At 45.9% G+C, this 27012-nt stretch overlaps 1 protein-coding gene across 1 annotated transcript in view; it reads right to left on the bottom strand.

Annotated features, from left to right (window-relative positions):
* The window catches only part of ACADL (acyl-CoA dehydrogenase long chain), a 365613-nt gene that overhangs the window by 115049 nt on the left and 223552 nt on the right, over nucleotides 1-27012 (bottom strand). The window contains exon 8 of the mRNA XM_069225664.1: nucleotides 2814-2927. Within this exon, the coding sequence (XP_069081765.1) occupies nucleotides 2814-2927 (114 nt within the window). The remainder of the gene's footprint in view (nucleotides 1-2813; nucleotides 2928-27012) is intronic.

Below are 27012 nucleotides of genomic sequence, written 5' to 3'. Positions count from 1 at the left end.
CCGTTGACATTCCAAGTTAATATTAAGTACCGTAGGTCGTCTGAGACACTAGCCTGTGTCATTGATGTGGTGTGTAAGTGTAGCCAACAGCTCACCTATCCCGAATCTATTGATGTCATCACTTGTCTCTGTCTTTTAAGAACTGTAGAAAACGCTTAAAACACCCAATGTGTACATCCTAACCTCCTCCCCACCCCACTCCGCGAATGTACGTCCACATTTCGAAACATTAAACCACCAACTACAGCTTCAACGTCTGTGAAATCACCCCAGATATCAGTCTCAGGAGACTTAACCGCGCTGTACCATACAGCACCGGGAGGGGGAATGGACGCCATTACCACCAATAAAAGTTACCTTCATATCCTCACAGTTTCGCCGCCTTGAGTCCAACCAGGTATTGCTGACATTTAGGAGTGGGCCGCATTGTTGGATAGTCTTTCTGCTGTGTCAGTCTATTGAGGTGAGTCTCGCGCACCCATTGTGGTGTACCTCTATTGGATTCTGATGATCTGTCACCATGGTCCTGAGGGTCCTCCTGTCTAAGTGCATCCCCTCCCCCTGGTGGTATATTGTGCTCCAGAGCTTGGACCAGGCTCGCAGTTCTGTCCGGTGTGAGGGCGCTAGGCACCCCTTCCCAAGCATCCCAACTTGGGGGCATACCCCCAACCACCTCCATACCTCCTTAAGTATTTGAAAGATTAAAGTTTTGTCTTGAAAGTTCACTTTCAATTTTGCTGGAAATAGCGTATAATGCAGTTGTAGTGCTCGAAGCTTCGTTTTAACTGCAAAAAGAACAAACGATGGACAGAATGCGGAGCAAACCAAACATTCACCCCAGTCACAGATCTGGGTTTAATCAATCAGTTTTTTGCTCTCCACACCATTCCAGTTTGGACTCAGCCATATGCAAATCAATCTAGACCTTGATCCTCATGGGAACAGTCCAGCCCAAACTGCCAGGCCAGGTCTTCCCTAGACCAGAAACAAGCATCCCGGGACCGGTCTTGGGGTATCACCACTCATCAGCCAGGCTTGCTTGAATCTAGTGGTATACAGAGCAAGGGACCCATGTCTGGGCATACCCTTCCCACTCAGGGTGACAAGTGCAAAAAAGAACAGACGATGGACGGAATGCGGAGCAAATCAAACATTCACCCCCAGTGACAGATCTGGGTTTAATCTATCAGTTTTTGATCATCTGTTAGTTTTAAGTGCATCACATATTCTTCGCTGTTTCATCACTTCCCTAGAGTAATCCGTAAAGATCATAAGTGCACCACAGCAAATAGTTACCTTCAGTCTCGATTCCCTAAGGATCATGTACCAGTGTTGGAAATTTAAAAAAAAAAAAAACACTCAATGACGGTTCATAAAGGGTTGGCGGGTGGGGGCTTCGCATCAAGACCTTTCTGCGCTCATTCGTCAAGGAACCCCACAAATTGTTTCTGCCAGTTCTGTTTTCTTCATCGTCTATGTGCCAGGCAAGATCCCCTGTGATTTATTTGACCTCTGAGGCTCCCTGTTTGAGCGTGTGGACCACATCTTCGAGCTTGGATACATAACCCTCAGCTGCTGTCACTTGTTTTGCTACATTGCACAGGCACTGCCTCAAGAGGGAGACCATGGATTGCACCTCTCCGATTTTGTATTCTAGGGTCACTCTTGTGTAGGGGTGCATTGTCCATAACCTCATTAGGGTCGCTAGGGCCATCTGGCTGGAGTCCCACTGATTTTGTATATCGGTCAATTTTCCCCTGTCAGGGCAGTTTTGGGTATTTGTCCGTAGCCATGAGGGCAAGATCCCCCCGCGATCTGCGTTGTCAACACACAGTCAGGGGAAGGGGTGGAAGGGGGAGAAAATGCCCCAAGGCAAAGCAACAGGCAAAGAAGGGAGGAGAGGGCCCAGTCCTCCAGGCTATTCGTCGCACAGCGCAGCAGTTCACCTGCCACCAACCTCAAGGCAATGCAGTGGAGGCCAGGAACTCCAAATCTACCTCAGCTCTGCAGTACTGTTTGTCCTCTGGGATAGGAGGATGTGTGGCAGGTGTAACAGCTGGCTGTAACCTACTCCCCTGCCCCAGCCACTCTCCCCATCTGAGAGTTGTGTGTCTTCCCCCTCCTCAATCATTGCAGGCCCGGTGCTGATGCACCTCTCTGACCTGGTTTGTCGCAAGTGGAGTCCCAGCATAGGGGGCCATAGAGCAAGCAGCGTCCTGTGGCAAACACCTAAGTGGGAAACACACATTCTGCTCAGAGAGCACCTTCTTTGACGTCCTCCCCCTCACAGTCAATGTGTTCATGGCCCCATAGGGCCCAGATCAGCATGCGGCCTCGCACCGGCTCCAGGACCAGCAGCGTTTCTCGAAGGGAAGGACCTATCACTACCTTCACAGATTGTGGGGCCCACTCCTCCCGGCTGCCGTCTTTGAGCATGCAGTCCAACTCAGACCGCCGATCCCAACTTTACTGGAGCTGTAAAGAGGGGGCAGACAGACACCCTCTTTGGAGCTGAGCACCACAGAACACCTTGCTGCAGCCCTCTAGGAGTTTTTTTTAAGGCTCGATGGGCTCCAGGACAAATGGAGGATCACAGCAGCTGGATCAATCTCAGAATGGCTACGTCTAGTCCGCCATCTTGCTGGTCACCAGTTAAAAGTACGGTAATCTTGATCTTTCAAGAAGATGACTCCAAGTCAAATTTGACTGCTTAGAGGTGTATCAACCAATCGTAAAAACCTTAATAAAGCTTGGTATCTTATGGGCGGATGCAAGCACACAAGTGATTATTTAAATGGTATATTATTGCTTACCTGTAAATGAGCAATGGTTTTGTTAAAAGCCTTCCTCTGCTTCACATAGCTTCTGGTTTCCTCAAACATGAACTCGCAACTTGCAATAGCCATATCAGCAATCAAAAGCCTTTCCTATAGGAAGAGAATGAAAATGTTCAGCAAGGACAAATTAATATTTTATAAATATGTACATTCTTCATCCACTAACCTAGCTCACTTTATGTATAGTCAGATCGAGATAATCTCCAACAGAAACGCTTTACATTCCATACACATCAATGAATACACAGTACAATAATAATTGAGGTGGGTACATTTTCCATTAGAAGTGTGATTCTACAGACGAAAGATAAGACACAATTACTAAAAACACAGTGTGATTTACATGAGCAGACATTACTATGGGATAGCGGGGAAGAGAAGAAGGGAGGTGGAAGCACAGCATCCGAGGCGTCAAGCAAATAGCTGGGTAGAGCACTATTGCTAAGCCTCAAGTTTGTGTAAATGGGGTTTCAATAAAACTTCAAAAGCAGGTATTACTGGGACAGCCCTGTTGCCATCTGTGAAAGCAGTCCAGAGGCAATTAAAATAAGCAAACACTTAATGGTGCAATGGTGAAGGTTGGCGAAGTGCGGGGTACAAAGTAGAATAGCAAGTTGGCAAGGTTGGACGAGGCACGCCTGCTAGCCTTCCTTGAACATGATTGTGAGAAGATCAAATTAAGTTCTGGTACTAGCAGTTAAGCAGTCTGCCTGTCATTGATAAGGTGATGTAGGTTGGAGAATAAAAAAACTTGTGTTGCAAAGTTTACTGCTTTGTCAAATGGCAAAAAGCGTGTTGAGCCCAAATATAGATGGGAAGCAACGAAGCACAATCTTTACAAGAAGAAGATAACAAGTGAGCCGGGAATTGCAGGTGGTAATGCTCTGGAGGGGAAGTGTCTTCAGTAATTTTCTGAACTGCAGGAGGTTCACTCCAGGTTTGATGGCAATGGGGACGTTGTTCCAGATTCTATGTGCTTAGATGGAGAAACCCCCTCTTCTGCTTTTTTATTCTTTCTGACTGTTAGAAATGGGATCTCTAGATGGCAGAGGTATTCAACCTTGTCTAAATAGGGACCAGAACCCTAGTCAGGATAAGTCACACACAGTCCAAATTATCCTGCACCCAACCTCTGGTAGCTTGGCACTGAGCAGTCAGACTTAACTTAGAAGGCAATGCGTAAAGTATTTGTGCAATAAATCATACAGTAACAGTGAAAACACCACAAAAATACACTACACAGGTTTAGAAAATATAGGATATTTATCTGAGTCTTTATTGTTTTGACCTTAAATTAAGGTCAAAACAATAAAGACTCAATAAGCAAAAGTTGAAATATCACTTTTGCAAGATTAAAAGGAGTCTTAAATCTTAGAAATGAACAGTTGTCTCTTGGTCTAACAAAGAACCTGGTTTGTATAAAAAATAACAGGCATGGAGACCCCAGAGGAGGAGATGCGTGGAAAAATAGGGTGTGTGTCAGAATTTCTGGTGCGGCTCAGATATTGCGTTGTTTCTTTTCACGCTGCAAGGGGCTCTGCGTCAATTTCCAGCGCGCAATTTTGGTTCCTCACTGCGATGCAGGGATCTTTTTGACATCCAGGGATGATGCGTGGAAATCCTAGGCGTGCAGGACGAAGTCACAGGCATTGCGTTGATCCGGTAGGCAATGCGTAGAATGTTCTGCTGCACGGCAGGTGCTGCATCGATTCTTCACTCCGGAAGTCAGGCTGCTTTGTTCCTGTTCGGCTGTGAATCGATCCAGTAGGCTGTGCATCGAATTTCTGGCTGCATGGCAGGCACTGCATCAATTCTTTACTGGGGGAAGTAGGGCTGTGTCGTTCTGGTTTGGCTGTGCAGCGATTTTCTCGTCGCAGTGCAAGCTGTGTGTCGTTTCCAGCAGGTTGTGCGTTGATTTTCAGCGAATAAGGAGTTCCTTGAAGGAATGAAATCTTTTTGCCCTTGAGACATCAGAAAACAGGAGGCAAGCTCAATCCAAACCCTTGGAGAGCACTCCTCCGCAAAGTCAGAGGGCAGCAGGGCAGCAGTCCTTCTCAGCAAAGCAGTCCAAATGAGTCCTTTGGGCAGCCAGGCAGGTCTTCTTAACAGGTTGCAGGTCCAGAAGTGTCTGAGTTGGTGGGGTCAGAGACCCAGTTTATATGCCCAAAAATGCCTTTGAAGTGGGCGAGACTTCAAAGAGTGGTTTTGAAGTGCACAAGGTCCCTTTTTGGTACAGGTCAGTCTGCCAGGGTCCCAGTAGGAGTTCTGGCAGTCCATCGTATGAGGGCAGGCACTAGCCTTTAAAATGTATGAGGCCACCCACCATCCCAGCCCAGGGAGACCCATTCAGTATAGTATGCAGATGAGTTCAGGTGTGACCGAGTATCCTGTGTTTGTCCGGGTGAAATGCACAAGGGAGCTGTAAACCAGCGCAGCCCAGCCCAGATGTGGATTGGAGACAGGCTGTAAGGCACTGATGGATTATAAGTGCAGAGAAACGCTCATCTTCTAAAAGTGGCATTTCTAAAATAGTAATATAAAACCCAACCTCATCAATACGCAGGATGTTCTGTTACCATTCTGGCCATACTTAATATGACCTGGTTACCCCTTTTATCAGAATCTCCCACTCAAGCAGTATATGAGGGTATCCCTAATGCTATCCTATGAAAGGAGCAGGCCTCACAGCAGTGGAAAAGAAATGTAGGAGTTTTCCATTACCAGGACAGCTACAACACACATGTACCTGTCCTTTCTTTTACCTACATAGCACCCTGCCCTATGGGTTACTTTGGGCCTACCTTAGGGGTGACATATGTAGATAAAGGGGAGTTTAAGGCTTGGCAAGTACTTTTGAATGGCACATCAAAGTGGCAGTGAAACTGCACACACAGGCCTTGCAATGGCAGGCCCGAGACATGGTTAACGGGCTACTGAGGTAGGTGGCACAACCAGTGCTGCAGGTCCACTAGTAGCATTCATTTTACACGCCCTGGGCACATGTAGTGCACTTTACAAGGGACTTATAAGTCCATCAAATATGCCAAGTGTGAATGAACCAATGTTACAATTTTTACGGGAGAGAGCATATGCACTTTAGCACTGGTTAGCTGTGGTAAAGTGCGCAGAGTTCTAAAACCAGCAAAAGCAGTGTCAGAAAAGTGGAGGGAGGCAGGCAAAAAGTTGGGGATCTGACCACCCTAAGGCTGTCAGGTCTAACACTGACACCTCTTTGTCTCTAGTCTGCCAATCTCCTGGCTGCCAGTATGACGCAGTCAACCTGAAGCCAGTTGTTTCTTTGCAAGGTATATAGAGTTATTTCTGATGGTCTTGTAGGTGACAGAGGTTCCTGAAGATAAAATGGGCTTGGAGGGGGAAGTATAGTTCCTTCAGCATTGGGATGATGTGGTGGATCTTTAACACCTTAATGTCAGGAGTGTCTAAGTGGTATCAGGGAAGCCACCAAGGAAGATCGTTGCCTATATCTAGGTGGGAAAGTACCCGGGCTTGCGCTACTGTTCTGAAATCAGGTATTTGGAGGAAGGAATTCCCTTTTTTAAAGGAAGGAGGACCAGTACCATGGTGTTTGGCCTTCTTGGAGACATGTTGTTTGAAGGTGAGGTCTGCATCGAGAATCAATTCAAGTGATTTTGCATCGTCATTCAGCTAGTAGGTGCCGCCATCTAGGTTCATGTCAGATAGCCAGGACAGAGTCTGTGGTCATGTGCAGCTGTTGTCAACCAAACAATGAACTAATGAAGTCCTACTTTGGAAGGCCTACAATCAGGGGTGTTTCACTAATCTACCTTACTTCTGAGAAGTGTTGTGGATTAGTGATTTAGAGCTACAGAAAGGAAGGAGAACTTCAAATGTCTTGCTTTTTGAACTGAGATTGGAAGGCCCTGGAGTGGATGAATGAAGTCTTGAGACAATACTCCAAGATTTGTGGTAGTAGGATGGGACAAAATACAAAGGTTCCTGGAGTTCAGAGAAAGAGAAAATAGTCTTTCCTTGATGTCCAAAGGAAGCTAATGTTTATTTGTCAGTATCCTGTTCGGTTACTGCTAACTACTAATCATGCTCCAATACAACTGCACTCCAAATGGTTCCCTTTGACCTCTCCAGGGGTTGTGAAGTCAAGCAGTCAAGGCTTGCTCTAGGAGATAGCAGGGTTAGGAACCCAGGATAAGGCATTACACTGTAAATTACACACAGTGAACCAAATGTCCAGTCAGTATGCCATGTCTTCAAAGGAAGACAGAACATTTATAATGTGTAAGTAAAAAAAAGGGCATTTAAAAATCAGATGCACACAAAAAAACTAGAATCTGAGTTCAAGTATGTTTACAGATTTTTTACACTGGCTTGAAAATAACATTGGGCCTATGGCCAATGTTATCCTATGCAACAGTATTTTTACTCAGATAGCTTCAGGACTTATCAATCTCACTACAATATTTGGGAACAGATCTGAGTTAATGCATCAGACCGAGACAAAACACTGACTCCAGTTAAATATGATTGATATTATAGCCCACCACCCATAAAAACAGGACCCTACCTTAAGTCAAAAGTATGTCATTTCTGTTCGTCAAAGGTATGCTTACTGAGACTGTGTGCAGGCAACAAGAGCTACAGAACATATTTATGTCTAGCAGTCAAATACTGCAACAGTCTGCCTTGTTGTCATTATCTAGGTTAAAACTTGACTTAAATACTTGACTTAAATATTCCAACTGCTCCATGCATGGCTTTAGGTAGATCCACTCATTTTAATTCTATAGAGCCGGGAATTTTAAGGCAATTGAGTGCTCTAAAATAATTTTCACTATACCAATGGGGGCCTGACCCCGTTAAGGAGAATAAAGGCAGATGTACTCAAGAATCAACAACAAACTACACCTTCATTCACCATCCTTAATAATAGTGTAAAGCAATACCAAGATACAACAAGGGATGTGGACATTTTTCATCATGTTGGTGTTAATTTACTTATATACATACAAAACAGTCTTTCATTGAACACAGGTACTTTTATACAATACTTTTATGACATGAATGTTATGTTCAATCTAAGCAACAATGCATTCTGTTTAAATCCGTCCTGTTCCTAATCAATAGATACAGCAGAAAAATGAAATTTAATCAATACACAGAGTCAATGAAACAATTCACAATGGTTCCAAACCAAGATTATTGTATTAATTGCACATTAGTAGCATATATTTAAGATGCAGAATGTGCATAATCAATAAAACCACTGACTGAACCAAAACCTAATCAATAAACAAATCAAACATCTTCACCCAGATATTTTTCACAACAAATAGTCCTCCCATAGATGTCCCTTAGTGTAGGGGTTATACAGTGTCTATAAGTCCAAAGTCAAGGGTCAGCCCCTTGTCAATAATAACCCCCGAACACTCCAACACCACTGCCTACGTGTTTTGATCTACCTTAGGAATTTAATTCAACAAGATCTTCCATCAGGAACAAATCCTTAAAAAAGTGTGTACGAGTAATTACTCTATACTTCACCAGGTGGTTCTGTATAAAAAATAAAATAGCTACAGTAAAAACATTGGTTCCATTGGATAATACCTTCACCTCAACCATTCTCAGTGCTCTCAAACATATCGGATTATGAAAATACAGAATTGCTTTTTAGATACTGTTTTGAAAGCTAAAAAAACAAGTTGAAGAAGAAAACATAAATATAAATATATATATATAAATATAAGGGAGCCATTCAGCAATGATAGTTGTCCTATACAGTGTATTTTCCTCTATCCTTTACCTTATGTTTATTAACAACTGTGAAGAATGTACGTAGGGGTTGCGTTCATCTGACCAACTAAATAGTTCACAGCATAGGGAGTGGTTGCTTCCTCTGTACTCCTTAGGGACGCGCTCAGAGAAACCTCCTCTCCATCTCAGAGGCCGGGGATCACATCCCTATTACAGCGGCCGCCTCAGAATTATCTGTGCTGTGTGGCAGCCAAAAGCGACATCTTCTGATATCGGTGTCTTCCACGTAGTATGTGCTCCATGCCACAAAAAACGCACTTCTTAGTTTCAGCGCCATGATGTTCCATTATTACAGGCCTCATGGGATATGTATTGCCAGTGCCTGGATGAACCTTAGTTTCTTCGAGCTATACAGACTGCAATTCAAACCAGTCCTTGAGCGTACATCAGTAACTTAACGCACCAAATGTATCTCATTGCAAGATCAATGAGAAATGTAGTGCTGATTAAGTTGGTTCCTAAAATAATGCAGTGGTCAGAATAAAATGAACCATTCAAATCTGAGTGTTACTAATAGTTGCCCATAATGTCACACACTATGCGTTGCACAATACACAATTTCATTGCATTAATAGTGTCTAAAAGTTTACCTGCAATTTTCAAATATTTTAAACCTCAGAGTTAATTTAGGCCCTTTTCGACAGATCTCAACTTCAAAATCAACTGTGTCTCAGTCTGTTAGAGTGCTGTATCCAAACTGAAGGAGCAACACCTGTTTTAACACTCCCCACTTAATATCATTTTCCACATGATTATTTAACAAATAATGTTGTACCAGGGGAACCGTAATAGTCTTTTTATAAATACGAGATTTATGTTTTTCCCTTCTTGCGTAGTTTTTCTACACCAAAAGGACACTGAATGAAGTAAATCATATTTTTGGATTACAGTTTGTGAAGTCCATGCGTTTTATTCTGCATTCATTATCATCAATTTCAGAACCTTCTGTCGTTGACTGACATACTGTGCAATCACCACATTTGTGGTGACCTACAATTGGTGAAAGACCCATCGTGCTACCCAATGTAGTAGGTGACGACGTCTTTCAGTATCAGTATTTGAATGAACCAACATATACCTAATAAGCTTATTTCCTCATAAGGCAAAGACTTGTTCTTTCATATTATGAAGTAATCACAAGTTCTTCCTAACAAATGTTTTTAATCAAATTTGTGTGTTGATTATATTTTGTCACACAAACTATGCGATACATCGTGAATGTTTTACTCTGCTCCTCCAATAGACAAACCCTTGGAGTGTACCATACTCTTTTTAATGATCTTTGGAGCAGTTTCCGAGGGTAGTTCCTATCAGGAGGTTTTCTATAAAGACAGCATGAACAAATAAATCCCCCTTTTTACAGCAGTTTCTCTTAATTCTAAGGAACTGGCTTTAAGGTAAATTATCACAAAGGTCGCGTTGATGAAAACTGGAATAACGAAGGAAAGAAGGAATTCCTGTCTGCATCTTTTTTGTACACTGCTGTGTAAATCTTGCCTTCCCTGTGACATATCAGTCAAGTAAATTGATCTCCTGTTTGTCATGGGTAATGGAAAATTATATATCTGGCATCTGAGTGTTAATCCATTAATGAAACTCCATCAGAATCCACATGCTTCTCTTCCGGATGAGAGGATCATCATCAATGTATCTTTTCAGTAAGGATATTTGCTCCAGATATGGGTTGTTCTTGTACACCCATCTCTCCTCATTTTATCTTCGTATTGCTTTATACTATTATAACCGCTGGTGGATGAAGATGCTGTTTATTGTTGATTCTAAAATAATTTTCAGCATTTTCACTGCATCAATTACCAGCTTTTAAAGATCCAACTAGTCTCGAAGTATTACAAAGTTTTTTATGAGGAAAAAACTATTGGAATTCCTACTATAGAATCCCATGTGGGTAACAAACTCTGGGGTCCAAAAAGGTCCAGTCAGAGTCATGTTTTTCTGGTGGTGTTGGCACAAAAGGCTCAACAAGTTTCACCGAGAGCTGGAAGGTAGAGTTTAGTTTCAACCATAACTTCAAAATTATTGTCTCTGAAACCATATGTGCTGGAGACATTCATACAGTTCTGAATCATGTTGAACAGTCACATCCAATTTGGCATAACCCAAATGCCGTGGTGAAGAAAAGAACACCCTTGGCCATCTGCACTTTAATAGTATTAGATACGGTCAGGCAAAGGTACTGGGAGGATGGAGACAGAGCAATCTAAGCACAAATGTTGTGGAAACTATAGAAGGGCTCGGAGAGTTCAAGCAATCATTTTCTGTTCTCAACTTTGTCTAACTGGGAAGCAGATATATTTTGGCTTCGGGCAATTGAGTTTGTCGTGGCCGCCTGTATGCAGATCTTCAGTGAGCAGGTCTTATTGTTAGTCAGCTCCTCTCTTTATTGGGCAGTTCAACCTCTCACCTTCCGCCCCGGTCACAGCAGCTAGGTACTCCAGAGTAAGTCCCCAGCTTTAAGGAAAACGCAAAACCAGAAAGGAACTGCATATGGCAAACAGTTTTGCACTGGTGTGGAGAGTGCACTCAAAGCTCTGATCGTGGTTTGAGGTAGTCTGCAATAACTGCAATCACAGAGCCACACAAAATTAAGTTTAAAAAAACGTTTATAGCAAGTTGCAATTATGAGGAACTGTATCCTTGGCATTTTTACTGATCACAAGTTTTTCAAGCCAGGCAGGGAAACTGCCAAAAGAAGTTTGTACTTTAAGAAAGAGGGCAAGGTAGGGGTGTGGCTTAGCAGCTGAAGACGGGGGGGGACACAATTTAAGACAGCTTCGGCTCCAAGACACAGCAATCTGCACTTATACTGCCTAAATACGTGAGGTTAGTGCGAAGAGACCACTTTGAATGCACTTACCAGCCACTACTTGTTTGCGTCGAGCCCTGCAGCTTGGGGCTTGAGTGTTGCACCCCCCTCCCAAAGACTGCAGAGCAGAAGACCCATGGAGCCTGATAGCTGGAGAGAAGTGTGACAGCAAGTCTGTCTTGGTGAGACTGAGGGGACACGGGGAAACGAGGAAACAGCACAGAGCACCCCCCGGACCCTAATCCAGTGATTTCCCTCCACCAGAGGTGACTTAACAGCTGAAGAAGAGGGTCCCATTGAAAGGGTTGGATATCGACGGTGCAGACCCTGTGGCTGACCTGGCATAGGCCAAAGACTGCAGCTCTTTGCTTCCGCCCTCCGCCACCCAAACCTCACTGCAATCCCTGTGGGATGACCTCAGGCGGGGATGTGTCCTGTCTGCAGCCTGCCCTTCCCCACTGAGCTGTCCTGACCCGGGCTCCACTCCCACTGGAGGAGGGGAGAGCCCGTGGGCCTTGGTGTTCATCGCAACACCCAGGGCAGAGTGGCGCAATATCTAAGCTCTGCACTCCACTCTGAAGAACTCAATCACTGCAAGGCTACTCTGGTGTGGCCTAGAGAGGGGAAGAAGACTGGGCAGACACCTCAGTGGTAGTCCCCGACTGATGCAAGATCAAAGTGCGGGCCTGGTTGGAGCGGGGGCCGCTTCCGGACTTCCCGTCGATCCTCTTTGAGACCAGAACTGAAGGAGTGCCTCGGATGCCCAAAGATCCCCCGCTGCAATAGATAGCCCCCAGCGGGCCCCCAACAGGGCAGAATCAGCCACCTTCTCCTGCCTGCATGGCCTATCACTTGCTGCCTGGACTTTATGCACGACAGAAGGGCTAGACACTGAACCCGGGGAAAAACGATCACCCCCTAAAATCACTCTGTCTGGACCACCACTGGCAATTCTATACTGCCCAGGGTCGAGGCTCACCAACACATGTTCCCAGAGGCTGAGTGAATGAAAGGCACAGCATTTGGGGGCTGCAGCGGAGGTGACAGATGACCAAGCGGTCCTCCGGCTCATACTCCATCCCCACAACCAACCACTGTACCGTTCTCTGCCAAGGCACGCTGCAGACAGAGTCATGGGAGAGGGGAAGTGAACCCCCCAGTCTGGAAGCAACAGGAGCAAGGTCAACAGGCGGTGTAGTGAGGCCCGGTGAAATTTGGTGGAGGGCTCTGTCCAGCAGCCCCCAGCATTCACTTGCTGCACATTCTGGAGGCTCTGTGAGACTGTGGGAAGCTCACCAGCCCCCACCTTGGAATTATTATCTCAAACCACATACAAAGCACAGCACAATCTACTTGCAGGCATGACCGACAGACTGCTGTTCCCCAGTGTCAGACCACAAAGAGGACCCTCCCCCAGCAGTGGCTTTGGGTGTGGTGGAATTCCTTGGCAGTTTCCCAGACCCCTGCTGAAGACCACTCCACGCCCTTTCACACAGCAGGACTGAGCTGGACTTCTAGAACAGAGCAGCGCAGGCAAACAAAAAGCGACCAAGGCCCTCTCCTGCCTGCCTTCACCGGTGGCCATATCTCTGGGCCATCTAGTCCAAGGAGCCCCATAGTGTCCTTCCCAAACCCAGGACTCAATGGCGAAACTGGATGCTATACTGAGCGCCAGTGAATCCTTATGCACGTTGGTGAAATCCCACATAGAAGAGATCTGGGTAGAATTTAGTCTTCTTCAGCAAGACCAAAGGAAGCTAGCCTCAAGAGTCATCGATACAGAGCACCAACTCTCAGACATGCAAACTCAGCTGACCGAACATGAATGATCTATAAAAGACCTCCGAGAACGACTACAATACCTTGAAAACCGGGTGGAGGATGTGGTGGGGGGGGGGGGAGTGGATAGCGAGATGAAAACAGGTGGTCTGTCTGCCAGAAGGGGTGGAAAGCTCCAACACAATGACTGGTATTCTGGAAGACTGGGTGAAGACTTTTACACTGAACTAATCACTCTCCCTACTTCTCGATGGAATGAGTGCATAGGGTACTGGCTTGCAGACCACAGCCGTGGGGGCCGCACCCCAGTCAGTGGTGGAAAGGCTTCTCCACTTCAAATACATAGATGCCATACTACAAGCGGCAAAGCAGGTCGTCCCACTCAAATTTGAGAACTGTTGAGTCTCAGTATTCCCGGACTACACAATATCCACACAGCGGCAACATTCATCTTTCCTAGCAGTGAAACACTTACTTCGCTATCTAAATGTTCAATACTGGCTACTGTTCCAAGCAAGACTAAAGATCATACATAATCAACAGACCCACTTCTTCACTGACCTGGCCTCTGTTTGGGACTGGGTGGAAACCCATTTTGAAGGCACCACCCGCCTTCTGCCACCCACCAGATCCTCTCCCCATCCTGGTTTCAGGAGGGGCAGAAGACGACGCCGGAACAAACCAAATACAACCCACAATGCTGCCTCCTCACATGAATCATGCCAAAGCCACCAATCGGCAATTAGCGCTGAGTTTGTGCTACGCCAGTCCCCTACCATACCCTATACTAACTCGAGCTCAGCTCCAAGTGATAATTGATTCCTGGATGAAATGCAGCTTGAAGGTTTACTGACTGGCCCGCAGATCACCCCACAACTAGTGGATGACCTGCTCTGACTCTCATGATCTCTGCTGAGACCCCGAGCCCACTGCCTTATCTTGCAGCCCCTTCTTTGCTCGCCGTTCACACACAAAAGACAGACTAGCTGTCAGTCGATACCCCGGTTTTTATGTACTGGTTCTCTGAGCACTGGTTTGGGGGTGCAGCCCTTGGCTGTAGGCCCTAGTTCTGGTTTCACTGTTATTTCATGTTTTGCATTATACCCTTCCTCCCTGCGTGAGCCTCACATTACGCTAGCTCGGATGAGCTAAGACACCCCAACTTCCCCCCCCTTTCTTCCTCTCCCAACACCACACGATGTTTACCAGCCGCACTACATGCTTCCTAACACTAAACTTGAGGGGGATGCACTCAGCACATCGCAGAAACATAGTATACACACATATCAAACCCCAACAGGCATATATTAACTTTCTGCAAGAGAACCACCTCACAGCTAGAAAACTATATTGACTTATCAGATGCTGGAGAGCCTTAGTGTATGGCACCACATACTCTGCGCGTTCGCCAGAGGCGCCCTCCTATGGATCCGCCCAGGCACTCTCTTTCAAACTCAAACCACAATAGTGGACAAAGAGGGGAAGTACGTCTTTGTGGAGGGCCGACTGGACGGTGATCCTGTACTCCTAGGCAGTATATATGCCCTGAATTCAGACCAGTTGGCATTCTGGACCCACATCTCCGGCATTTTAGCCAAATGGGTAGGTATCCCTTGGCTACTAGGGGGGTAACTATAATAATATACTGGTCTCCTTCGACCATTCCCACCCACCGCTACCCCACTCCCGACTCACCAGCATTCTCAACAATTCTCCCTCTGGTCACAACACTGGTCCCTTCTCGATGCATGGGGATTGCATAACCCCACCTTGCGACTTTATTTCCTCTACTCGACTTCGCACGATCTCTTTGTTTGACTGGATTGCTTACTACGTTCCCAAGCCCTCGTTCCCCCTTCTAACCCACACGGTTTATCAAAGTCATGTCCTATCCGATCATACTGCACACATTGTTGATATAGCTTGGGGTCCCCCACACCCTCCAAGCCCCACCTGGAGGCTTGCCAAGGAAACACTGGACGTCCCTACTTTCTGCGAAACACATCAAGGCCCACATTTTGTACTACTTCTAAGGAAACCAGTGCACGGAAAGCACCTACCATGAAGCTTTTAAAGTGGTCTCTCGGGCCTTTGTATTCAAAGCATTGATGGAGCCTGCAGAGTCCTGGAGAAGATACTACATGGGACGCAGCTGGGGCTGCTCAAGACAACCAGACTCTGTTGAACGACGAGGAACGCCGTGCCTTTCCGACCACCAAGGACACTCAGGCTGAGGCGGTGGAACATCTGAGATGCTATAATTTTAGGGACTGCATTTCTAGATTGCATGCTATGGGTGATAAACTGGGTCATCTGTTAGCGCGGTTGGCCCACCAAGAACTCCAGTCCCTTCCCATCACCGAAATATAAACTGCCACAGGACTCATCCTAAAATCACAACTTGACATCCTACAAGCCTCCAGTACTAATAACGCTGCATTATATCAATCATCCCAGGCATCATCCCTCAACGCATTCAGCCAGTTTCTAACCCCTCTCTCTACCCTCCCCATCAATGCACTGCATCGAGAAGAGCTAGATGAAGTGATCACCATTGCAGAGGTGAAAAAAGCCATCCAGGACGTGGCCCGTAGCAAGACCCTGGGGCTGGACGGTCTCCCCATTGAATAATATGATCGATTCTCACGCAGCCTCGCCCCGTGTTTAGTCACAATATACAAGGGGGCACTCAGGACAGGGTCCCTTCCTGCTTCCCTTCAAGAGTACACGCTAATTTCTAAACTTAAACCAGACAAGGACCCCAGTAGCCTTTCCTCCTACTGCCTGTAGTTATACTAAGCACAAACTACAAAATATTAGGAAAGATCCTGGCCGAACACTATCAGCAAATACTCCCAACATTGGTTCATTCAGACCAAAAAGGTTTAGGGTCTGACTGCAGCACTTCCAACAATATTAGGCGGCTATTCTAGGTTATGGACCAAGCTCCTCTACATCACCCTCTGGCAGCTTGCCTCATTCTTGACCTTGAAAAAGCCTTCAATTCCCTGTTTTGGGACTACTTATTCGAGGTCCCCCGCATGATGGGGCTAAGTCTGCGCTTCCTAGCTTATACTAAATGACTATATACCAACCCCTCCTCTAGGGTACGTGATAGACGGCTGTTCTCCTCCCAATTGTCCATTGGTCAGGGAACATGCCAGGGCTGCCCCCTCTTTCTCCCATTCTTTTTTCCCTATCCATGGAACCTCCGGCTGTCCTCCTCCGCCAAGAGGACCATCGATGGGGGATTCCCTTCAATGGTCTTACACATGTTGTTACTTTATGCAAATGATTTCCTCCGCTATATATGGGGCATGTCTCAGGATACATACTCGACATAGACGGCCTTCCGTGACTTTGCAGAGATGGAAAGCCTGAGAGTAAAGTGGAGTTAGTTAGAGTTATTTCTGCTCTGATGCCCCCCCCCCCCTCCCCCTGGCAACAGCTCCAAATGAGCCGGGGAACCTGAAAAGGGCCCTCAATGCTATTAAGTCCCAGATGCAGTTCTGGCAGAAACTCCCCTTGGTCCCAGCCGGCAGAATAGCTCTCTCTAAAATGATTGTTCTACTCAGGCTTTTATATTATTTTGTGAATGTCCCGGTCCCCCCCCCACCCCCCACTACCCCAAACAATGTTTTTTCCAAGACCTGGACCAACTTCTTGGTGACCTACTCTGGAGTGGATGAAGGAGAAGGGTTGCTCTACACAAACTTCGACTGCCACTGGGACAGGGTGGCCTAGCCGCACCATCTTTTGAAGAACTATTACGTTGTGGCACAACTACAATGGGTTTCCCGTTGGCTCACAGGTAGGAACCTGTTCAAGACCAGCACAGAAGAGGGCCTACTTCCGGCCCATGTTATGCTAGTATAGTTTATAGCGTGTATAAATCATCCCTGAAAGGGGTATCTCAGTGTGGGGCCAAAAAAAATCCCAGGCCAGGCTTTAGCTATAGAACTCCGAATAGAGCTGTATTGAGTAAAATGCGGAATTTGGGTGGCCCAAGCACTTATATGTGTGAAGATGTAACATATTTCAGTATACGGGGACAAGCTAAGGAAAATGACTGCCTCCTGTTCAAGTTTGTTTTCCACTTGTGGGACCAACAGCGCTTTTTCGCTAGAGCTTAATGTTCTGACTGGACGATAACAGTTAAGCTTGATAGATAAGTAACTGGGGACGTTTCCTATTAAGGATATGTGTGTTAGACATCAAAGTTTAAAAATGATCCTTTTTCAGACGGGTAACCAATGAAGTGAGCGAAGGAGGGGAGCGGACGCAGCCCAGGAAGGTAGACTGCGATGAGACGGACAGCGGTATTCTGTACCACTTGCAGTTTTAAAAGCAGCGTCTTGTGCGCAGCAACCAACAAGGCATTTCCATAATCTTATCTGCTAATGACCAATCCCTGTACTAGAGTTTACTTTGCTGAGAGTGGGAGAAAAGTGAAGACTCTCCTCAACAGACTAGGTTTCGTCTATTACAGGCACTTGCTCTCAACGAAACCTGGTCTTTCATTGAGAAGTATGGTACACACGGACAACCCACATTTTTAACAGTTTGTTTGGGAATCAGAGCTACACCAAGTTGGGGAGACCACCAGTCAAAGTCACAATCCTTTAGGGCCTTTACGAACATCCAGTTTGTTACTGCTTTAAACCCAGCCGAGAAATGCTCTTTTGCCCTGGCATGACTTTCATTAAAGGTAATTATTAGTTTATCATCGGCATGAGATATAACTTCGAAACTGAAGGCTTTGATGATCTTGTCCAGGGGGGCCAAGTATATCTTACAGAGTGTAGGGCTAAAACAGGAGACCTGAGGCAACCCCTTGTCCAGTGTCATGGTACAGGATTTGAAAGTGCCCAGAAATACATTTTGGATTCTGCTAGTGAGGAACTCCTTTAACCATTTTAGTGCTAGGCCCTGGATTCCAATTTCTTGGAGCCTATATGAGTCTGGAATGAGACACAGTATTAAACACTGCTGATAAGTAAAAAAGCAAAGAAGGTAGGTTAGCATGGAGAGAGCATCAAATATGGCCAGTAACTGTAATCAACGCTGCCTCTGTACTGTAGAAGGCCTGAACCCAGATTGTGATGTGTCCAAGATCTTATTGGCCTCAAAAGTTTCCATGAGTTGAATATTAACTAAAGCTTCGAACAGCTTACCTAGTAGAGGAAGCAGTGAGATTGGGCAGTAATTAGTTAAATTCAGCGGCGACAGATTTAATATTTTTTTTTTTTTTTTTTTTTTAAATGGCATGACCTTGGCCGTTTTCCAGACCGAGAGTATTTACCCTGCGTTGAACGATAAATTAACAGGGAGCATATAGTGGGAGCAAGCCGATTGGACAGGTTAGCGCTGACCCTGGGAAGGCAGGTATCATGCAGGGAGCCAGACTTTGCAGAAGCAAGTGCTTTCTGAATAGACTCACGGGTAAACGGTTTCACAGTTCTGAGGGGGTGGTCTCAGACTATTCTCCTCACAAATTTGAATTGTCAAGCCTGAGAATTTCTGGTAAATCCGATTAATTGTCTCCTCAAAACAGTTGGCCAGAGAATTGCAAAGTTCTTGTGATGCGGGTATTGCTTGTGAGCAATTCCGAGGATTGTCAAAGGCACTGAGTATTTTAAATAACTCTTTGAAGGAATTATCAGCCTGCCTAATTTGATTAGAGATGTGAATCTTTTGGGCTTTATCATGTGACAACTCCTCCTCCCGGGTATTAAAATATGTTGCTTGTGGTCCCTGCATGGCTGGATCGTCTGCAAATGTCTTACAAGAGTTCTCCAGCTCACTCGAAAAAGTATCCCCCCCCCTACTACCCTAATATTCCCCTTAATGGCCTGGCAATATCAGTGACCACTATTGTGATTTGCAACTTCTGACGTTTCAACACCTGTGCCAAGAAAATCATCTTTCCCTGGGACAACTTCTGCTGTATGGACAACTTCTGGGGAAACTTTACACGCTCTAGGGTGCACCAGAGACAGAACTGCCAACCCACGTGGTTGTACATACCCTGTACCTAATGAGGGAAGGAACTCATCTGATCACATGACTGTATAGAGCCATTAGAGACCACACATTCTCAACACTTACCCACTTGTGGAACGTTTGGGAGGGCGACCTGGGAAGACCCCTACATGATTAGGAATGCAACAGGGCACTGGAGTCCCCACAATTGGTATCACAAAATGCCTGGTTCAAAAACATTCACTATATGGTGTTACACAGAGGTTCTCTCTCAACTGCAAGGTTAAACCGAATGTTCACCACTGCGGCCCTATCCAGTCTCCCCGACAGCAGACCTCCAGCAGATGTTGTGGCACTGCCCATCCGTAGCTTCCTACTTGACTGCTATTCATGACACACTTGCTAGTATTACAGCAGAACTTACCTCTCTGAACTCCTGGAGAGCAAGAGCCCTGGGTATATACCACCGCCGCATGCATGCATGCTTCGCCGAAATGTGCTGCTCTTGGCCAAGCACCTTTTAACAATGCACTGGAAGGCACATCACCCACCAGCACTATACAGGTGGCACACAGCGTTGCTCTGCTTGGCTGAGACAAAGCTCAACATTACACTGGGAGGAAGCCAGCCACATATGGCGGTTGTCCCATAGCTGCAGCCTGGTCCACCATGCTGATGGAATTCAAGGCGATAACTGAGTTGAGACCTCCCCTCTACACAACCCTAACCCCTGCACTACAAGAGCCCTCAATTCTTGGGTAGGTCATTGGACCCTTACATTATATACCATGAATGTCCACTCTAGAAACCACAGAGTTCACTCATGCATATTTCCCATCCCCCTCCCCTCGCCAGTACAACACTGAGCACCTGTAACGGGGATGTTCCCTACTAAAAGCCTTACCCACAAGCTAAATCCTCTCTGCTCTCCCTTGTGCACCCATCTGAGCCCTGTCACCCTTAACAAATGACCCCTCAGGAATACTAGTCTTTCCATGCACAAAGAGGCTTGCGCCATCTTCCAAGTTGATCTTCTCTCACCTGTTTCCTCATTAGAAACTCTAAACTCCTGCACTGTTTACAAGAGACTCTACTTCTGTAACATCCTTAATAGCCGCAAAAGCCTGATACCCAGCTTTACTGCACTCTCCTTTCTTCATGCTGTGGTTTAAACTGTTGTTTTACGACTATCAAAACTTAAAAAACATGATTTGAAAAAAAATAAAGGAAGGAGAGCAGGTAGGAGGTTCAGTAGAGTAAAGGAAAAATTGCATAACTATGAAAGGTTTAGTACGCTACCATCACCCATCAATAGTTTTGTTGTAAAGGCCATGAAAAGCAGAACATTAAGGGAGTCACAACCACCTGTGCAAGGCAAGCCTACAGGAGACCCACCATTTTATGTACCTCACACATAACTGTTTCAAATGAACATGTTACATACAGGACCCCAGTCATAGTGGTGGTGGTTGTACCTTTATGTTTAAATATTGTCCAGTAAACATTGAGATAAAGGCCATACTACTGACCAACAATAAAGATTCAAGTAAGTTACCAGTCTGTGAAAGCCAAGTGTATGAAGAAATACCATTACTCAAATGTTTAAACATCACTAACCCCCTTTCCTCTACTGCCTCTCCCAGTGGCATCTAAAGAAGAAGGAAAGGGGAGAGAGAGAAGCAACCAAATATCAGAAAATCCAAAACAGGTCTATCTGGCATAGTGGTTGCAGTTCAACAAAATAATGCAGATTACCACCGTAAACACTTATTATAGGAAGCTGGCCCTCTATGTTGTGTGCCAAGCTAGGCGCACTGTGCAGGGGGTCCAGACAACCACACATTTAAAGAGGTAAAAATTAGAGCACCTAATGCTCTAATCTTTATGGTAGCTTGGTCGAGCAGTTAGGCTAATCTTGGAGAAGTGCAAAGCATTTGTTGTACTCACAGTATCAATAAATGAGAACACACACTCAAAAGAATAACTTGAGACCAATTTGCAAAAATATTTCAGATTTTTATAAAAAAAAGACCAAGATCATCAGAATCAGGTAAGTACTTTTTAAGTAATAATTTTTGTATTTTAATAAAAATAGTCTTTTTATGAGTAATTACGCACCATAGGAATCAATGGAGAAAATACTTTGAAAATGGGCATAAAATCTGGCAATGAGTTTACTAATGTCTCCTTTCGCAGGTATGTTGAGGTCGTCGGTGGGCACTAAGGGCCAGCTGGAGATGTTTGCCAGCTCCTGTTTTTTTGGTGGGAGCAGCTGCAGAAAGTCATTGGAGCTTGAGCTAGGCCACTGCAGGGGACCACTTGGGAAAGCACTGCACAGGTGGACTTAAATGTAAGCCCGGTGGGTCCCCTTGGAGTGTCGAGGTCGCAAGGGGTGGGTAACTTTTAGAAATTGGGTTTCAGGCTGGGTAGGCTAGGCACCTCAGCCTGGCAAAAAAACACCACTCTAATCAGGGCGAGTAAATCAGTCAAGGCTTCTCACCAGAGGTCATGTGCAAAGCATTTGCACAACACACACACACACAATAAATACACCACAAAAGATACTTCACAACAAGGTATGTAAACTGTATTGTATAAAAGGTGTAGACCAAAACATCAGAAATCAGTACTTCTTTGCCAAACAGGCAATTGTCAGACTATCAACATCATGAGTCAACCACAATAAATCATTTCCACATTGTACATGCCATAGTGATTACCATCCCAGCGCACCCTAGGCAGATCCTGAAATATATTTGTGATCCCACGTGGAAACAAAGACATAAGATGAGGCATCAGGTCCGGTGACACTGAGGGCACAGGCACACATTGGTCAAATGTAGATTGTACACCATCAATGCTCTCTACACGAAGGGCAACACGTATCTGCGCTTTCCAATGTAGCGTGCAGGTCCACCTGCACTCCTACTACAAGAGATACAGTACTCCGAGGCACCTTTGTGCTTTGAAGCCCGTCAAGGGGGGCTCCCAGTCTGCCACCCCTCCTCTGCAAGGTGGCCCAGCCTGGGGAAACCTTCCAGCCACAGACCGGCCCCTCCTTTGACCCCAAGCTAGTGTTGCGGCAGTGACTTAACGAAATCAGTGCCTGCTTGTGCCCTGGGGGCACTAGTTGGTGTGCACCTCGTTTGCGCACATTGGACCGCTCCGGGGGCTACAGCAGGATTCCTCCTGCTCCTCAGCAGCAGGGTTGGGGGGCACACAGGGTCACAACACCCACCCTGCCCCAGGTACAGTCACAGCACAGTCCCCTGCATGCTGATCAAGGGGGTAGTGTATTTCACAGCATGGTGCTCAGGGATAAACAAAGCGCCCACCAAGCGCTAGAGTATGAAGCCCACAACCCATTCACCATGCACTTTGCATAAAAACATATGGGGCCTCAGGCAGTGATCTTCATGTATTGGGGGGGGAGGTGGAAAGAGTCCACGTGCTACCTTCAGGCATCACTACAAATGTATAGCACTCCCCAGGCGCTATATAAATATTTTTGGCAGGAACAGGGGCAGCAAAGGCACAGAAGTAATCTCATGCTGACCCCTGGGAAAACACTTGAGGTGGGGGGGCATAGAGGGCCAAAAACACAAGCGAGCACGCAACACAATGTTCAAGTTGCGGGCCCTCCTTTTAGGGCTACGGTACCCTGGGAGTCCAGATTCAGGGAATAGACGGGCAAGATACAGAAAAGCAATCCTGAGGAGTCCTGTTGGGCCACCCAGCAGGCACCAGACAGCAGGGCAACAAACAGAAGAGCGGTCCAGAAGAGTCCCTTGTGCAGTCCAGTAGTCCTTCTGGCAGAGGTCCGGTCCTAGTTCCAAAAGTGATCTAACAATCAGGGGGCAAGCCCCTTCTACCTATACTCAAAAATGCCTTTTTTCAGGGGGCAACTTCAGAGAAGTCCTTGCAAGTCAAGCACAACACCCCTTTTCACCCAGGCTTGTCTCCAAACACCAGTGGGAGTAATCAGTTCATTGTGTGAGGGCAGGTGTAATGCTATTTGTATTTGACCACTGACTCCATCTTGACCACTGATGTCATTTTGTGCTCCGCTTTAGGTGCCGTAGGTATTATTCCACAAGGCTTGTTTTCTATACTGAATGTATTTTCGCTCTTCTCACCAGAGCAGGGAACATATTGTGGGGAATGCGAATGTGATAAGAGTGTACCAGGGTGAAACAATTTTCAGCAGAGAAAGGTTCAGCTCTGTCTCAACAATGCACATTGGGGCCTGTCCAGTTCTTTGCGTGTTTTCCACAGAGACAAGTACAGCCAGCACTTGAAGTGAATAACTGAAGGGAGGGGTCAATTACTAGAATCTTCCCCTTGAGTTAATTTAAGGTACATAAATCGGAGAAAACTTAACACTGACACAGAAGAGCTTGTTTTGAAAGTGGACACACTGCCCAATCAGATCCCCCGGGGAAGTTCCTGTCTCAGCCGTTCAGGGTTCCCCAGCTTGATGTTGGCAAGGATGATGATGGATTCGACCACCACAGTGATGCATTTTTATTCTTAATTATCTAGCTTGCCTGTGAATATATATAAATATATAGTCACTGCATATATTCATTTTTGATGTATTGCACTTTTTCCTGTCTGTATTGTTTAACTTCTGTGAGTATTTTGGCATTTACATGTGTATTATTGCATTCAAGTGTCATGTTCATATTTTCATGTGCTTTTATTTGATAACTGGGAAGTGCCTTAATAAATTCAATACTCAAACTGAGAGTGCTGCATTCCTTGGCACATTTACTCTCAGTTTGAAGCAAAGCAGAACAGCATGACACAGCCCTTTCACATGTAAGGTGTGAACAACCCTCCCTTTCCCCAGCCCATGAAGACTATCAGTATGCAGATGCCTCTTCTGTCACACCCAGCCCCTCCTGCGTGATGGCTGTCTGGAAAGCATGCACCAAGTGGAGCTGTCACTCTACTCCAGACATGGACTGGAGTTGGGATGCAACAGCATTAGAGTTATAAGCACAGAGAAATGCCCACTTTCTAAAAGTGGCTTTTCTACCATGGTAATAAAAAAAAATCAATCCAGATACAATAAGAAGCAGGATTTCTCACTAACATTCCAAACATACTGAACATGCCCACGCTATTCCTCATAGAACAGAAGATACCACTTAGACAGATGTTCAGGCATTTCCAATGCAGTCCTATGGGAGGAGCAGCACTCTCAGTAGTGAGAAACTAAATAGGCTGTTTTTCACTACTGGGACATAGTACTTAAAGACAAATGCCCTACATTTTACATACATTGCACCCTGCTCCTAGAGCTAGCTAGGGCCTATCTTAGGAGTGATTTAGGTGTATCAAAAAGGGAGTTTAAGCCTTGGGAAGTAGTTTGACTTGCCAAGTCAATGTGGCAGTAAACTGTGCATGCAGGCCCTGTAGTGGCAGGCCAGAGACATGTTTGAAAGTCTACTTCTGTGGGTGGCACAATCTTTGCTGCAGGCCAACTAGTAGCACTTAAATTACAGGCCCTGAGTATATGGTATATCACTTTACAAGGGACATACAGGTAAATTAAATAAGCCAAACAGGTGTAAACCAATTATACCAAGATGTAGGGGAGAGAGCACATGCACTTTAGCACTGATTAGCAATGGTAAAGTGACCAGAGTCCTAAAGCCAAGAAAAAGAGGGTCAGGAGGAGAAAGGCAAAAAGTTTGAGGATAACCCTGCAGAAAGAGCCATTTCCAATAGGGACCCTTTGGGCACAGCTGGATCTTCGGTGCAGGGCAAGGACAGCCAGGTACAAAGTGAATCGGTGTGCCAAGAACTGTGCACAAAGATGCCCTTGAGAGCAGGAGGTAGGTCATTTGGAGGGTTGCTTGCAGGTCAGCAGAGGCACCCAGGTGAGAGGTTCTGGTGGTTTCTGAAGTCCAGTGACTGGGGCTTCCTTCTAGTCCTTTTACAGTCCAGAATGGACTGTACTTCTTGGTGTCTGGCATTCGGTGACCAGTACCTAGGGATATAGCAGAGTTTGGCCACTGGAAGGCACAGTGCCACTAAACTTGGCATACTTGCAGGGTTTGTCCTCATGGTCTGTCCGGTGGAGTCTGGTCCAGGTGTGGCATCCAATTATTGGTCAGCAGCCGGTCAATCAAGTGGCCTTCACTGGGTCCATGGTCATGGTTTGCAGGAGAGTGATGCCTTCACCATGGAGGGAGATCTTTGAAAAGTTTCAAAGAGTGGAGGTCCTCTGGAGGTTTGTAGAGTCCTTCCAGTGTCCAAGCAACCCATCAGCAGCGATTGTTGAATCCTGCGTGCAGCGGGCAGAGTTTGGCACATTTTTCTTGGTGCAGCAGGATGTTAGTTCTTGAGCCTAGGTTCTTCTTTGTTGCTGGTCTTCTTTTGTCCTTGTAATCTTATTTCTTTCTAGAGATGCCCACCAAATACGGTATTTAGTGGGTGTTTAGGAGAGTACCCTGGGCAGAGGTCACTTCCTTACACCCGATTGCCTATTTTCCTGCACCTCATTAGCTAGCAAGATGTAGGAAAATTAAATGGAGAGGCCACCTCGCATACAACACCTTAGGAGTGGTGCAATCTAGGGCTGACCACTCCTCCTGTCCTTTGTGTGTTTTCCTGCCATTACTCCCGCCAAAAGTGGGGGTTTGCAACGGTGGCAGCCATCTGCTGCTAGCAGCAGGCTTGAGGGTCCAGTTTCAAGGCCGGTATGCCCTTTGAAGCTTGCTAGCTTGGCAGTGCACATTCCTGAGGGAAGGGGTGTTAGCACCTCCACCCAGGAAGGGCTTTTTTCTGGGACCCAGGGTGCATGATCTCTCACCTCAGGGTTCCAGAACCTTGACTGGTGGTGGCTGGCTGGTTGTGATCAGCAAGCAACCATGCCAGGGTACTTAGCTTTTGCAGGGGGTACATTTTGTAATAAATCAAATACTGGTACTAGTTTTGATTTATCATTCTGGTTTGTTTGATACCAAACAACCCAGGGTTTAGAGTAGCCATCATGTAGCTATGAAACTCGTACTGACCAGTATCCAGCACATGTATTAAAATGGCTGCTCTGTTCACTTACTATGTCCCAGGTTTGGCAAGGACACAGTAGGGGCATATTGCTCATGCATCTATGCCACCACATACAATAAACCCTGCCTCAGGGCTGGAAGGCCTGCCAGAGGGGTGTCTTACCTATAGTGTATGCAGTACATAGTAGATATGGCACACAGGATGTGTGCCATGTCGAATTTGTCTTAGGATTGCATCAGAACATTCAGCCTGCAAAGCAGTGCTGGGTGCTTCAGGATGCATGGCCCTAAAGGGTGGCACAATCTGTGCTGCTGCCCTTAGAGGCCTACCCTTAGTAACCCATGCCCTGTGTACCCAAGTACCATTTACTAGGGACTTATAGTGGCAGCTAAATGGGTTGCTGATTGTGCCAGTGCATCACAACAGTTTTAGGGAAAGAGATCTGGCCCAGGGAACCTGTTTAGCAGGGGCCCTGGGCACGAACAACTTTGAGACTACATCAAATACCAGGCAAAAATGTGGGGGCTAACCATGACAAAAGAGGCCTTTTTCACACCTATCAATTGGTTTACCAAGGGCAAATGGGATTAGTCCAGCCATTACACAACATATACTAACAATCAGACTTTAGAAACTCTTATTGAACAATTGCATCACAATGGTGAAGAATCTTTTTCTTCTTGACTGCAAGATATTCTTGGGCAGGTTAGGGTTTCAAAGAACAAATGCATTGTCCTACTCACAAATCTGCAGTTTTGA

This window comes from Pleurodeles waltl, chromosome 3_1 (assembly GCF_031143425.1).
Source record: "Pleurodeles waltl isolate 20211129_DDA chromosome 3_1, aPleWal1.hap1.20221129, whole genome shotgun sequence".
Taxonomy (NCBI): domain Eukaryota; kingdom Metazoa; phylum Chordata; class Amphibia; order Caudata; family Salamandridae; genus Pleurodeles; species Pleurodeles waltl.
This window is presented reverse-complemented; position numbering and strand designations above follow the sequence as displayed.